Here is a 13,734-nt window from a genome sequence, read left to right on the forward strand (position 1 = left end):
CTGATCCAGGTCACCACCACTCATGTTCAATTCATCTTATTTGATCATCACACAGTTCCAGTCGTCTTGTTTGAAACATTCATTATCATTTTCCCATATATGTATGAATAATGTATGCTGCTGATTCAGGAGGACAGAAAATCCAATGAAATACCGATTCGGGAGTGTAATATGAATGGATTTATAAAGTTAGGACCCCTATATGGTTAATTTCCTCAGAGATAGCATTCATTTCTATATACTATTTCAATGTGTGTAGTTCCATGGGCTAGCACTGTTGCTACTTCCAGTATGATATATTAATAATATTTGGGAATATTACCTATACTTGCTACATGTAAAACACCAAAACACAAATGTGTTTCTCACCATTTGCTCTCTTCTTGGGATACTTGGAGCTCCTTGTTCTGCCTGAAGATGACATGCCGCTCTCGCTCATCGAGTCGTGGGCAGAGGAAGCGCTGCCTGTGGCTTCACTGTCACGGATCATACTCTCATATCCACTGCTGCCGCCACTGTGGTAGAAAAGAGCTGTGCGGCCCATAGCGGGAGGCAGCTCCCCACTCAACACACTACTGTTGTCACTGCCATGGCCGCTGCTGTAGCGTTGAGGCCGCCTGGGTGCTGTAATTTTGCTGTATGGAGAGGGCAGCATGGCTATGGGGGATTTGTCATCACTCACATTCACCCCACTGTCATTCCCACTGTCTGAATCTCCAGAACCTCTCATGTGTTTGCCTGATATGTTGCCTGTTGCCAGTTCACTCACACGGCTGTTGGCAGCCCTCATGGCCTGCTTTGTGCCCATGATAGTTCCTCTCCCAGGCTTGCTGTTGACAGCAGCAGTGGTCCGAGGAGCTGATGTCCTTCCTGATGGAGGAAGATTGGCATTGGTATTTCTGGTCACGGCAGTGGCCAAAGATTTGGTGGAGGAGCTTAGGCCCTTGGAGTTGTTTGCTGACAATGAGCGCGCCTTACTACCATTGACTGCTCCTAATGCTCTGGGATTTACAGAAGCTTTTACCTGACCAGGTTTGCTTATATTTCCTGTACTTGGGGACGATGGGCAAGTAGCAATAGGAGCACTGGATGAATTAGGAATACCAAATCTCGGAATGGATTTGCTGGATTTGCTACTGCTGCTCCCCAGACTTGCTCCACTATTCTCCCTACTAAGCGCAGCTCTGGAACCTGATAAAGACAGGCTTTCACACCTCTCCAGAGACATTTGGCTGCCATAATGCTGCCCAGTTTCACCTCTAGGCCCTCTGGCCTTCAGACTCGAGGTAACTTTGGCTGTGTTGAGGTCGGATTTGAGGCTGGAATTTTTGAAACTGGTGGAGTCCACTCTGTGACGTACCTCAAGCTCATCCTCTGATACAGCTGCCCTTGCTCCAAAGGCCCTCCCTGCCTCCCCGTATGCTGACTTTAAGGCACTTTGGGGCAGCAGGGTCTTAGTTTTATGGTCAAGACTGGACTTTCTCACTGGCGGGGGAGGAGGTGAGGTGCAACCAGGTTTAGGGAGATTGCTTGATTTCTGTGAGTTAGCCTTGTTGTTTTTCCCCAGAGAGGAGAATTTAAGGCTTGTGGTAGATGCAATAATGTCTTGGGTTCCCTTGTAGTCTGTGGAGGAATGGATAACGGGCACTGTTCCCAGGGTGGTGGCACCTCGCCTCAGCTGAGGCATTTTGCTGGGTGGATCGGATTTCTTACTGGCTGACTTCTCACAGCCGTCGACCACCCTTTGGGATGAGGTAGACCCCTGCACCTTGGGTGGGCGAGGTACACTGTTGCTGTTGTTGGACGTTTTGCTTGAAGGGATGCCACTGGGAGGATTTCTGAGAAACTTGCTGGTGTTGCTGGAGTCAGAATACTGAGGTTCTGAGTGGTTGTCCATGCGCTGCCAAGGATCTTCCTGCTTAGTCTCTTGCCTTGGTGGCTCTCTATTGTTGCTGCTACTGCTACTAATATGACAGATGGATGAGGTAGGTTTGATCTTCCTGGGAAGACTGGAGTGGACTATGGAGGGGCCCTGTGGAAGTTGGGAGGAGCTAAGAGAGTGAGCTTTAGTTATTTTAGAGGTGAATCTGAGGGAGCCTTTGGCTGATTCTGGAGATGGGGGGCACTTTGTCAAGGATAGTTTGCTTGAGGCAGCACTGTCACTGTCTAGTTCAGAAAAACTAAATCCACTGTCATTTAAGGAGTTCTTGGCATCTCTAGGAGAGGACACACAATGGAACATATCCAGAGAATCAAAGTAAAAAGTGGCCTCTGGTCCCATGTGTTTGGCCTGTGGAAGGAAGACATCTGTAGAATGAGCCCCTTCACTCTCCAAGGTGCAGACACTAACCTCACTCAGCCAAGAGCTGATAGATGAACCCCTGCTATCTATACACTCATTTGCTCCCTCCTGGAGGGGTGTGACCGCAATGTTCACCTCTGATCCTCCCACAGCTGATGTGTAGGCGTCAAATTCATCATTGATGCTGCTAATGATGCTGACAGGTCGGGAACCAGAGGCCAGGGCCTGAAGGGAGCAGTCACTGTTAAAGCTGATAATGCTGGATGGCCGACCCTTATCAACAATACTGCCTATAGACAGCTCCTCCACTACAGTGAACACCAGCTCATCCTCTCCATTCAGCTCTACAGGCTGCTGCAAGGTGACAGTGGCTCTAAGGATGTCTCGATCCAGACATCTTTCCCTCAAGGTGGAGTGCACCTGGCAGACCTCCACTGGAGCTCTGACCATAGGGGAAGTGCAAAGATCTCTTCTTTTCACAGCTTGGTGGCTCATTCCCACAGGAGGCATTCTGGTGCTGGATCTTTCCTCCTTATCTGCATTTTCCTTGCTGGAGTCTTTCTGCTGTGAAGGAGGTGGGGCTGGCTTCGGCAAGGCTTTCTTGTTGAAGTAGACCTTCTCCCTCACCACAGGCTCAGAATTAGGTGCTGCAGCAGTTGCCAGTTTAGTAGTGCTAACTCTGCTTTCTGAAACCAAGTCCTTCTCACCATCAGCACTGGTTCTGCATACATTTTGAACACTCTCTGATGGTGCCCTTTCTGCAGGTATGCATTGCCTCTTGGCATTCTCCTGTTTAGATTTAGTGTTGGGACTGCAGGATGGATGTGCTGCAACAGATTTAGGAGATTGTTTGGGTGAGATGCCCTCTTGGGTGTAAGGAAATTTCTCTATAGTCTTTGGTGAAACAGAGCCTTGGCTCTCCTTAGATTTGTCCATCTTGGGGCTAGCCTGGCTTCGCTTGCCCTCTCCAACAAAGGCAGTGGGTTCTTCACTGCCATCTATACAATCCAGCCTCTCCTGCAGCTCAGCAAATGTGTTGCATTTAAAGAACTGGTCTCTGTCCAGAGGGCCCTCTTTTGTAGACTTCTTCTTATTCAGGGAGGGGATGATTGGAACAAAGGCAGGTGGGCCTTCATTGTCACTAAGTTCCCTGTCTGAGATTGCAGCTCCACCAGGGCCCACGTAAATGACAGTATCACAAGACTGCTCACTACTGGAGGAGTAGTCTGGGTCACTGAGTAGAGAGGGCAGGTCTGGGTCCAGGGCTACCGTCCGAGGGTGGAAGGGCCTTAGGTGGGGCGGCCGGCGGATCCTCCCTTCCTCACAGGAACTTTCCCCTCCAGATGAACTGGATGCATACTGCAAAGCAGAGTTCAAGCAAAAGAGACATGTGTCTTTTGGGATTTAATAATTAAAAATGATCTCATTAAGTGATGACAGTAATATGATCCTATCTTTGTAAAATATTAATGTAACAATCTTGTCTTTCCCTTAAACCATTTTAACCATTTTAATTTAGTATAATAATTTCATGACAATGCTAGAGTGAAATAAATCTTGGGGCAAATATTAATTCCTATGAAATTACCAGTCAATATTTATCTAAAGGTTAGAGTGCACATCAATAGTCACACAGAAATTAATGTCAATAATATGAATTGCTCGATGTGGACTGCATTATAATCATGCCTGGAACCAATACCAAATAAATACATGCTGTCATTCCACCTAATTATCTGGAGCATATATTTCCCTAATCTGAGGGAATGCATTACACAGTTCCTTAGGCAGTGGTATTGATTACATGATTATGTGTTGAGGAGCTGAGTAAAACTAGCTCTGAGTTACTGCACTAATAATCTTTCATTTGCAGAGGCATTCACACATTCATTTGCTTAATTACTTCAAAATTACAGGAGGAAGAAAAATTTAAAGACTTAAGTCATGGCATGAAATACGATGAATATAATTAAAGTTGCATAAGCATATTAGGAATGTAATTGCTGTAATAGCAACACTTAAATATAATGTTAAATAACAATTACTTTGCATTCATCACTTATATACAATTGACAACATCAAATGGAGCCCAATTATTGCAGGAATCATAGTTAAGAAGTATCATACTTTTAGTTGCTAAATGCCTATTTTGTTATTTTAAAAATGTACCACTACTACTGTCTGGAATGTCATATAGTTTATCAGTTTTCTACTGTTTATCCAGATTTATCAGTTTATCAGCGTACCTTAGTTTTCTTTTTCCTCATGCGGTGGATGCGGGATGCCAGCTGGATAGTGGTGAGTGAGTCAGCGTAGTTGGTGGGAGAATCGGAGATATGGGCAATCATGGTGGTTCTGCAGTTGATGTTGCCAAGGGACTCCCTCAACAACATTGTCAGTTTGCTGTCCCTACAAGGTTGACATTGTTATTAGCAAATGGCACAGCCCTATTTCACAATGACAATAAAGGTAGTTGACATGATTTCCAAAGGCTCTCCAGGAGGAGTCATTTTGAAGTCTCTAAACTGAAAAATATTCCCACATGACAAGTCATTAATCTTCTCATACCTGACTTAGCATAATATAATCTTCTTGTGCAATACCAGTGAAAGCTATTTTATGTGGCTAAGTAAACAAACTAAATAAACTGACACACAGCAATCCTGCAAGGCTGACAACGCATGCAGAGACTTGCCTGAAACAATTATGCATAGATACAAGTTCACAGAAGCTAAAACAAAGAGAAAGTGAAAGAGACTGTAAAATTAATGGTTGTTCTCTTACCTGTAAGGTACATGCTTTGCTCCATTTGCTAAAGCCATGATGACATTTCCCAGTGCGTTTAGAGAAAGACACAAGCCTCCCCCTCCGTCTCTGCTTTTACTCAGGACCTTTTCACAGCTCCCGAGGTCAATGAGGTGCAGCCTGCTCCGTCCGCCTGACACTGTGCCAAAGAAGAAGAAGAACCAGGTGAGCACAGCACAGACACTCCCTCTATGAAGTCAACTCCTCACGCACAATGCCATGATGATAGGAGTGGCCCAGATTCCCACACTGAAGTGATTCATATTGCGGCCAGACTGGTTAACTCCCACCAGATGTGTAACTCATGGTAACTAGGAGACTCCGTTGGTCAGACACATAAAAATGAAAAATTCCACTGACATTCAGAGACACATATACAGTCCATTTCTAATGATTTAAAATCCAGCAAGAGACAATTGGCTGTCATTGTAAAAAACACAGGGCTGTACATTGTTTTGTGGGTGGGTATAATTGCAGGAGCAGCAGCAAAACATTAAACTCTTGTCAGTATGGCTTCGAATCTTCATTCGCTGTTAGCCCAAGCACAGCATATAAATACAAACAAATTTATGTCTTGCAGAGGCCAGAATCAATTCATCCATAAATATTGCAAATAAGTTACTTGTCTGATGTTCCTTTCATACTTTACAGTGCAATTTTCTGCTATCTAGCCCACTACATAATCACGACTTGTGATTATTCAGTGTGACAGGTAGGTCACCTTTGCATAACATAAGTAAGGGAGGAAATGTTAAAAGAAATGACACTACAGCTGGATTATTTAGAGATTAGTATTGAGAGAAAGTAGAGAAAGTATGGACATCATGTACTGTTGCACACAGATGCTCCGCTGTATAGAATACATGGAAAAGTGCCATGAAATTGACCATCAATCACACTAATTTAATGCATAAAGGGGTGACGGCAACATGTAGGAACACTGCTGCAGAGTTGTAGATGTATAAATCTAATAGTACTAACTTCCTCCCTTGCCGCTCTTCTCCATGCGGTACTGGTAGATGTGCAGTGTGAACAGCATGTGGGAGTTGCGTCGCTCTTCCTCATCTGCATTGGGCCTACTGGTGCTGCGTGCAGAGATGGCTGCATCCAGGAAGAAGGCAGCTTTCTCAGCCGTCGGGGCACGGAGCTCGCTCTGATTCTGGAGCTATTGGTGGGACGGGGGTGCAGAGAACAGGGTTATGGTGAGCAAAAGAGACCACGTAGTGCTTGAGAAAGAGGACAGATCTGAAAAAAATATAGGGGAAGAGAGGGGAGCTGGTTAATTGGATCCCAGCACACATTTCTTGCCCATTAGACTGGGTCTCCGGGGCAATTAAAACAGCAGATATGCACACAGAGGGAGGAGGATTAGGAGAGGTAATGGTGGAGCAGGAGGCAGGGGCACTTCCCTTACCATGGATGTGATGATGATGTGGTGGTGAGATACAGAAAGAGAGGAGGGGGAAGCAGGAGGTGGAAGAGAGAAAGAAGGCAGAGGGCATTATGAAGGGAGCCCACATGTGGCTGCTGAGAGGAAGAGCAAGAGCCAGCTTCACAGAACTGCATAGCCTTTGAAGTCAGAGTCCATGCAGATCCCCAAAAAACAACATTTGACAGCAACATCTGTGAGTGACTTCAAACCTACAGTCTTCCACCATCCCCCAATGATACTTCTATTGTGCTGTAGAGGGCTAGCACAAGTAATAGATGCTGATGGATGCTGACAAGAGAGTCAATACAAAGGTAAGAAGAAAGCCATCAATACCACAGATGGTTTTGGTGGAAATATAAAAAAAGGATTTCAGAGCCAGGTAGGATAGAGCAAGACTGACTAGGAAGACCTCAGAGATTTAAAAACACATACACACAAGATAGAGTCAAACATCTTTGGGAGAGGATGAGCAACATCATAGAGAGAAAGAGATCAATACTCAGACAGACTAATACTGTATAACCCACCGAGAGAATGAAAGGATCAGCGAACAAAGAAAGAGTGGAGAGGTGGAAGGCTTCTCACCTGAGTGCCACAGATGGGATCCTCTCTCAGGTGGATGCCTGGGGACTGGCCTTCCTGCAAACTGCCTGTTGACACCTCAGACAGCAAGTCCTTCAGCTCCTCATCCTTCCCGAAGATTTCCACCGCAGACACACGGACAGAGAAGCGTGTGCCCGTCTTCTCCTTGCGCTCATTGATGAGCTTGAAGAGCCAGGAAATGGCACAGGGCACAATGCCTAGGCTCTGAGTGGAGCTGTCTTTGCCAATCATGGTGTATGTCTTGCCTGGGGATGTGTGAAAGAGAAAGGGGGATGGAAATGGAAATATTGCCTTGTGTCTAGAAGCCAGCTACATATACTGTGTGTTCAAGCTAAAATTACTTCTTTCATCAAGCTGTCTGGAATGGCCAGGACGTTGACAAAGGAATACACTGACATTCGATATTTTTTGAGGGTTATTGTGTTTAACAACTGCTGATGAAAAAAATTAATAATGGTTGAGGTGGGGGTTCGGAAGTAATATCTACTCCATGCTAAATAAAAATCAAACGCTAATCCAAGGACCCATTCCATAAGCAGTCATTCTGTGGAGAATTATAGCTGATGGAAACAGCAGCATGAGGAGAACAAGCCCTTCAGTCTAAGAGCACTGGCCAGGCCAATTACTAAGATTTTAATTACAGACTGAGCCCTGAAGCCTGGATGCAGCACTTTAGCCCTCACCCCCACCCCACACTCACTGCCCATTTCTTTCCACCAATCTCCCATTCCTTGACTCACCCCAGTGCACAACTAAGCCAATTGTAGACATCAAGTGTAGCTAACAAAGGGCAATGAGAGTTTTCTTCAGCTAACAAAGGCTCTTGTCTAATCTCTTGCCAGTGAAGGAGCTTACCGAGCTTGACTTGGCCGAAGCAGAAGATGCAACCGTCTGCACCGTTCACCACAGACTGGATGACCTCAGCTACTGTCCCTGAGCACACCTCAGCCTGTGAAAAACACACAGATACACCCCCCCTTGCAGTCAATTTACAACTCAGTCACATCCAAGAAATACTATAAAACAGGCAAACTGAAAACAATGAATCCATAATGATATCCTATAAACTAAACAGTTATTTGGAATTGGTTACACCAAATCACAATAATGGTTTCAGTATTTTTCATCACTCCAGCCTGTGTGTGTTTATGCGTGTTTGTGTGTGCTGCAACGTGTAGAGTATTTTTGCAATCTGTTTCAGCATGGGTCCTCTGGGGCTAGGCTCCTGCAACAGAGGCAACTTCCCATACATCACACTGCAAACAAGGCCTCTAACAGCAGAACAGCTTGCTGTTACTGCTAGCCACCAGCAGCGCTGTCCCAGCGGCACAATCTAGCAGCTTGGCCTCAGCTCTGTAGCCACAACATTTAGGCTTTAGCTATCAGCAGCTTACTTAGGCAAATACTTGCTCGAGGTAGGAGGTATGATAGAAGATCTAAGGCTCTCGCCGCCACAGAGACGCTGTCTTTCTCAAGTGATAACAATCTCCTTGGCTCTTGAAGCTATTTAGAGTTTACTGCACCATGGGGAAAAGCATAAAATACTTGACCATAGGTATTTAGGAAATTTTGCAGTGAGTGACATAGACCCAGTCATTCCATTAAAAGACTGTGGTGTTTGTTTTAAGCAGTGGAGAGAGTGAAACTGGTCTGCTCTCAAGTCACCATACAGTAAACATGTATCTGACCTTTGCCTTTGATCTCAGTAAGTATGCCTGCTGTGGGTTGCAAAGGGCTGAGATTAGATATAGCTGTTTTACGAAGGAGAGGTTAGATATAACTGGAGTGGATTCAAATCATTCCCCAGAGGGCTTAAAAGGCCCAGCTGTTAGGCTCACACTGGTAAGAATGCCCCCTGACCCAAGACAGGCATTTTTTTTCTAAGCCCCTGGCCACGCCCTGCCAGCATAAAGACGTTCCTTTACCCTTGAGAGGCTAAACCTCCACACGACACCTCAAAAAAGGACACATACATACACACACAAACATGCATATAGTAGAGATCTCCCGTGGGCCCTTACTTGTGAGGCATCCTGGGTAAAAACAGCATCAAAGGCGAATATCTTTGGGACAGCCACAGTAGCAGATCTTCTATGTCCCGAACTCGAGTGTGGGCTGGATGCAGGGTCATAGAGGGTCAGCTGCTTTTTCCTGCTGTCCACTTTCAAGAAGGACTGAGACTCGGAGGAGTCTGCAGCCTCCAGAGATGGACAGATACGCATCATCACTTTCACCTAAACCCCAGAGTAAACCAGATAAGCAGAGAGACAAAAAGGAGAGGGTGTATTAGAAAGTGAGATAGCATAAAACATGAAAAAAAGGGCAGACCCAGCAGAGGGATGTGAGGATGCATTTTTCAGCTTCAGCACAGAGAAGGAAAAAATTACAGGCTAAGTTTAACATCTTTTACTTACAGTGCAGAGGAAAGAGAGGAAATGTATGGTAGGCATTCTAAATATAGGCTAGGATCCAAACTGAGAATATGGCTCAGCATTGTGCATTGACATCACGTCCACTGTGTCAGAGTTGATGGACGTCAAAGGTAACCATGGAAACACTAAGTCTCACGTTGACTGGCAAACCCGATGGGTCAACACGTTGCCTAATGGTGTCAGTGGAAGGCAGCAAGGTGCGTATTGAAAGTCATAGCAGAAAATGGTGGAGATTAATGTGTGTGAAGCGCCATGCTGGGGGATTATCCCTCTAGCGGGTTGTTTTTCTGGACCAGGAGCAGCTCACCAGCATGGGATTGCAGGAGCATATGGCCCCCCTCTTATCCCACCTACTCACTCTTCCTCCTTCTCCTCTCCCTCCCCTCTATTGCTCTCTGGAAAATGGCAGCTCCATATCAAGAGGCTCGAAACCCACCCTGTTGCATTCTGAGGTTTGACATTCATAAAGTGAGCTTACAGTCTTAACACATTCCACAGGTCATGGTACAGTTCATCATCATTCTTGCATGGTATGCTAAATAGGATGACAGCTCCTATCTAAAGGTATCGATTCGAGGCTCTGACAAGCCTGTTCATGTCTAATGTTATTGCCATGGTTACAAGAGTGAAGTCATTCTGCCAGTTGTGTATGGTGGCACAATTTACAAACAACAGCAAAGACATTTCCTGCCTCTGCGACGCTGCACAGATGCACTGTGTGTGGTTTGCATGGGTGTGGTCCTGCTTGTGCATGTCAGGCTATATGACACCCCTGTTTACTATCACCTTCTTTTGAAATTCTGACAACGCTATATTGCTTTACAATCTGATGGTCAGAAATACAGTATGCCTTAACTACTTCTCCAAAGGCACTGTGGAAATATATCTGTGAGTGACAGGACACATAAACGGTTCTTGGGATATGTATAGCAGTCTTTGGAGTTCCTGTCAACCCCCTGAGTGTTTAGTGTTACACCTAGCCTTACATCAACTGAACAGTTTCTATATCCTACAGTATGCAATAGGGAACTCAATCCTTAGCCATTTCAAAGCTCCTTGAAAAAGTACCTGTGATGCTGCTCAGGCACTGAAATAAAAACCTTAAAATACAGCTAACTCCCTTCCCTTCATGACAGAGTACTGTTTTGCTCAGCCTGGGAGTCTCCACCGTCTTCACGCCTACACAAAAGGCCCATTCTTCCCCTGACTAGTATATAAATATTGCTACAGATCCAGGCTCCAGCACTCTGAAACAATGTCACTGGAAATTCCTTTCTTTCAGTGAGTGAATTGATCATGAATTCCGCAGGCCAAGTGCAAACTCTCTTTATACTCAGCGGGGGGCTGTTATCCTGACTGACATGTGCATATGTTGAGTAAATTACATTTGCTATGACATTTAAACTGGGCTTCCACATATAACTGCTGAGCCTCTGTCTACTAGACAGAGGCTACCAGGCTAGCTAATGTCTCAGTTTTATTTATGTTGGCAGAGATCAGACACTGGAGGCCACAGAGGATTGCCTTCAGTATTTTCACACCTTGAATCCCGTGGTAATGGCCCCTGTTTCCCTGTCCCTTGATCCCCCACAAAATCCATTAGTGTGGCTCGGCATTCCTCCTTCTACTCAACTGTCTATGCCCGGAAGAACCATGTCTAGGTCAAAAGTGGAAGTGACCCACATATGGTAGACGAGGAACAAGACATTTCTTAGGTTGAATTAATATGGAACAGATGCAGGCAAAAAAAAGGCTATAGAAAATATTGCAACTGTGATTCCACAAGCAAAAGAGACATGGACAGAGAAACAGAGAAAGAGTAGTGATGTATTTGCTTTACTTTATAAAAACGTGAAAATCAGGCCTTCTAGACTTGGAATAATGTCATACATTTTGATTCCCTCTTTGAAATCAGCCCCTTCAGCTGCACAGATGTACGGTATACCTCAGGTGTGGGCTTGAAGAAGCTTGTTAATAACACAGGTTTTTTATGAAGCCTGTGTGTCAATGGGGAGATTTACAATATATGGTGAAATCTCAACCGTCTGGATACCTGGCAACAGAAGCGAGCACTTCCTATCCAGGTGGGATCTAATCTTGTTAGGGGACTTCTTCTGCTTTATAAATACAGGACGCCAGCTCAGACAAACAATACCCAATAAACCACAAAGGAAGAGCTACGTGTTTATACAGCTTTGTTTAATGACTGTCTTATTGCTGCCAGCTTGACTTTCATTATCAAACACTGTACCTAAAATGGAATTATAAATCCCACTGTTAAAGTGACCACGGATTTGTGAATTACAGTTTTTATTGTCTTTCTGTATTCAGAGAGAAGAATACTGGTCTCACAAACTGAGTGAATTCATGACATTCCAGCAGGCTTATCTGACTACATCTGCATGGACTGGACCAGACGGCATGCTGCCTGTGGACCAGTGTGTCGCCACTCTGCATTCTCCCCTTCAAATATGGGTTTGTGTGTATCTGTATGTGTGTGTGGGGTTGTGTACGGGTGTACATGGAGGGTGCATATTTGTTGTATCTGTACTTTACGAGCATTATTAGCCAATAAACACCTTTAAGTCTTTTGTGTATATGCTGATGTGCATCTGTTCTCACCTTTCCCATCCCTGGGTTCTCTTTCACTTTGGACACGGCGCGGAGCAGGCATGGCGGGGCAGGAGGCGGTGAGACCTGCAGGATGCCGCTGAAGTTGGTGGGGTAGATGGAGGGCTCCTGCGGGTGGAGCAGCGAGGGTTGGTGCTTCTTACGCTTGGAGGACAGGTTCAGCTTCTGAGCTGCCCTAGAAGAACAAAACAAAAATGCCCCAGGGTTGAAGCTAAACTTAGAAAAGCACCATGCCAGGAAATTCTAACATAAGCAAAGGTACCGAACCAAGGACTTATTGATTTGAAAAGTCTGGCTTGACATTTTTGAGGGTGTGCTGTAAAGCCTTCAGAAATCACACACTGAAGCTGTAACACAAAGGTCAACAAGCTCCTTTTAGTTCCCCAAAGTAAACAAAGTCAGCAGGAGAGGCACTCTATGCCACCACTCCAGACCATTCTCCACACTAAAAATGGCTTTTCTTCCAACTCCCAACTCATAATACCCTTCTAAGAAAGGTAATGCCTCCCACTTAAACTAAAGCCAGTGGAGTTCTCTTATATCCTGATTTTTTTTCACAGAAACTGAAAATACATAAGATAAATGTTTATTAGTCAAAGCTCTCTGCCTGTTAGGAACCAAATATGGGCTGGCATAGCAGGAAGGCACAGTAAATGCATGTATTTATCTTGATCAAACATAAAACAACTGTCAGAAACATGACAGGCGAGGACAGTTGGAACACTGCCCTCTGGGATAAAATCATGTCCATCTTACTGAAACTAAGCAATTATGACAGATTATATTTGCCTGTGATTTCAGTCAAAGCTGGAGCACGCGGTGTTTGTTAGCAGTTCGGGTCATATACAATGAGTAAGCAGACCATCACCACTAGATGAAAGGCAGGTAATTAAGCCTTACCTGTCTCCTCTACTTAAGTCATATCTAGATAGACAAATGGCTGTCTGAAAAGCTCTGCTGTGCTGGCACCTAACAGTGCTCTCTGCTGTAACAGAAGCAAGGTTTTTGACAGTCTTCTAATTAAAATCCACTGTCATCCTGCCCTCTTGTCTCCCAGAGTCAGTGCTGGGGAGACATAGATTAGTCACAGGGCCGACTCAGTCAGGCCCATGTGTTTTATGCTGTCTAAACTCAAAGGGCAGCACCAATATCTCTGCTTGGCCTGCAGGGAATCTGGCCAGACTTTTAGAGTGGTTCCAGGTATGGCATCGCCTTGGATCAGCTAACACTGCACCTCAGCTGGAAATTCAAGGTCAGGGAGAAAAGTAATACCCCAAGGATATTCGAATGCACTCAAAATGGTTTTCACTCAAGCAGTCAGATTTCAGAGAAATGTAAGGGAGACAAAGAGACGCTTGTCAACATGGGGGGAAGAGTGGCATAGAGAATGAAAGAAAATTAGAGTGAGAGATTGAAAGATGAAAAATCTGCAGAGCAAGGGATTTTAGGAGAAGTAGAAGAAGTAGAGCATATGAAAAAGAGAAAGAGGGAGAGAGAGAGAGAGAGCGAAAAAGAGCAGACCCATGTGT

The 13,734-nt window shown here is 45.0% G+C and overlaps 1 protein-coding gene across 4 annotated transcripts in view; it reads right to left on the reverse strand.

Annotated features, from left to right (window-relative positions):
• kif26ab (kinesin family member 26Ab) overlaps positions 1-13,734 on the reverse strand; it is a 66,790-nt gene that overhangs the window by 3,988 nt on the left and 49,068 nt on the right. For all 4 annotated transcript variants that reach the window (XM_042388897.1, XM_042388898.1, XM_042388900.1 and 1 more), the window contains 8 exons: positions 12,197-12,380; positions 9,164-9,376; positions 7,998-8,091; positions 7,125-7,387; positions 6,089-6,272; positions 5,087-5,246; positions 4,549-4,711; positions 370-3,661 (listed from right to left, as the gene is read on the reverse strand). In XM_042388897.1, the coding sequence (XP_042244831.1) occupies positions 370-3,661; positions 4,549-4,711; positions 5,087-5,246; positions 6,089-6,272; positions 7,125-7,387; positions 7,998-8,091; positions 9,164-9,376; positions 12,197-12,380 (4,553 nt within the window). The remainder of the gene's footprint in view (positions 1-369; positions 3,662-4,548; positions 4,712-5,086; positions 5,247-6,088; positions 6,273-7,124; positions 7,388-7,997; positions 8,092-9,163; positions 9,377-12,196; positions 12,381-13,734) is intronic.

The sequence above is a fragment of the Thunnus maccoyii genome, chromosome 16, assembly GCF_910596095.1.
Source record: "Thunnus maccoyii chromosome 16, fThuMac1.1, whole genome shotgun sequence".
Taxonomy (NCBI): domain Eukaryota; kingdom Metazoa; phylum Chordata; class Actinopteri; order Scombriformes; family Scombridae; genus Thunnus; species Thunnus maccoyii.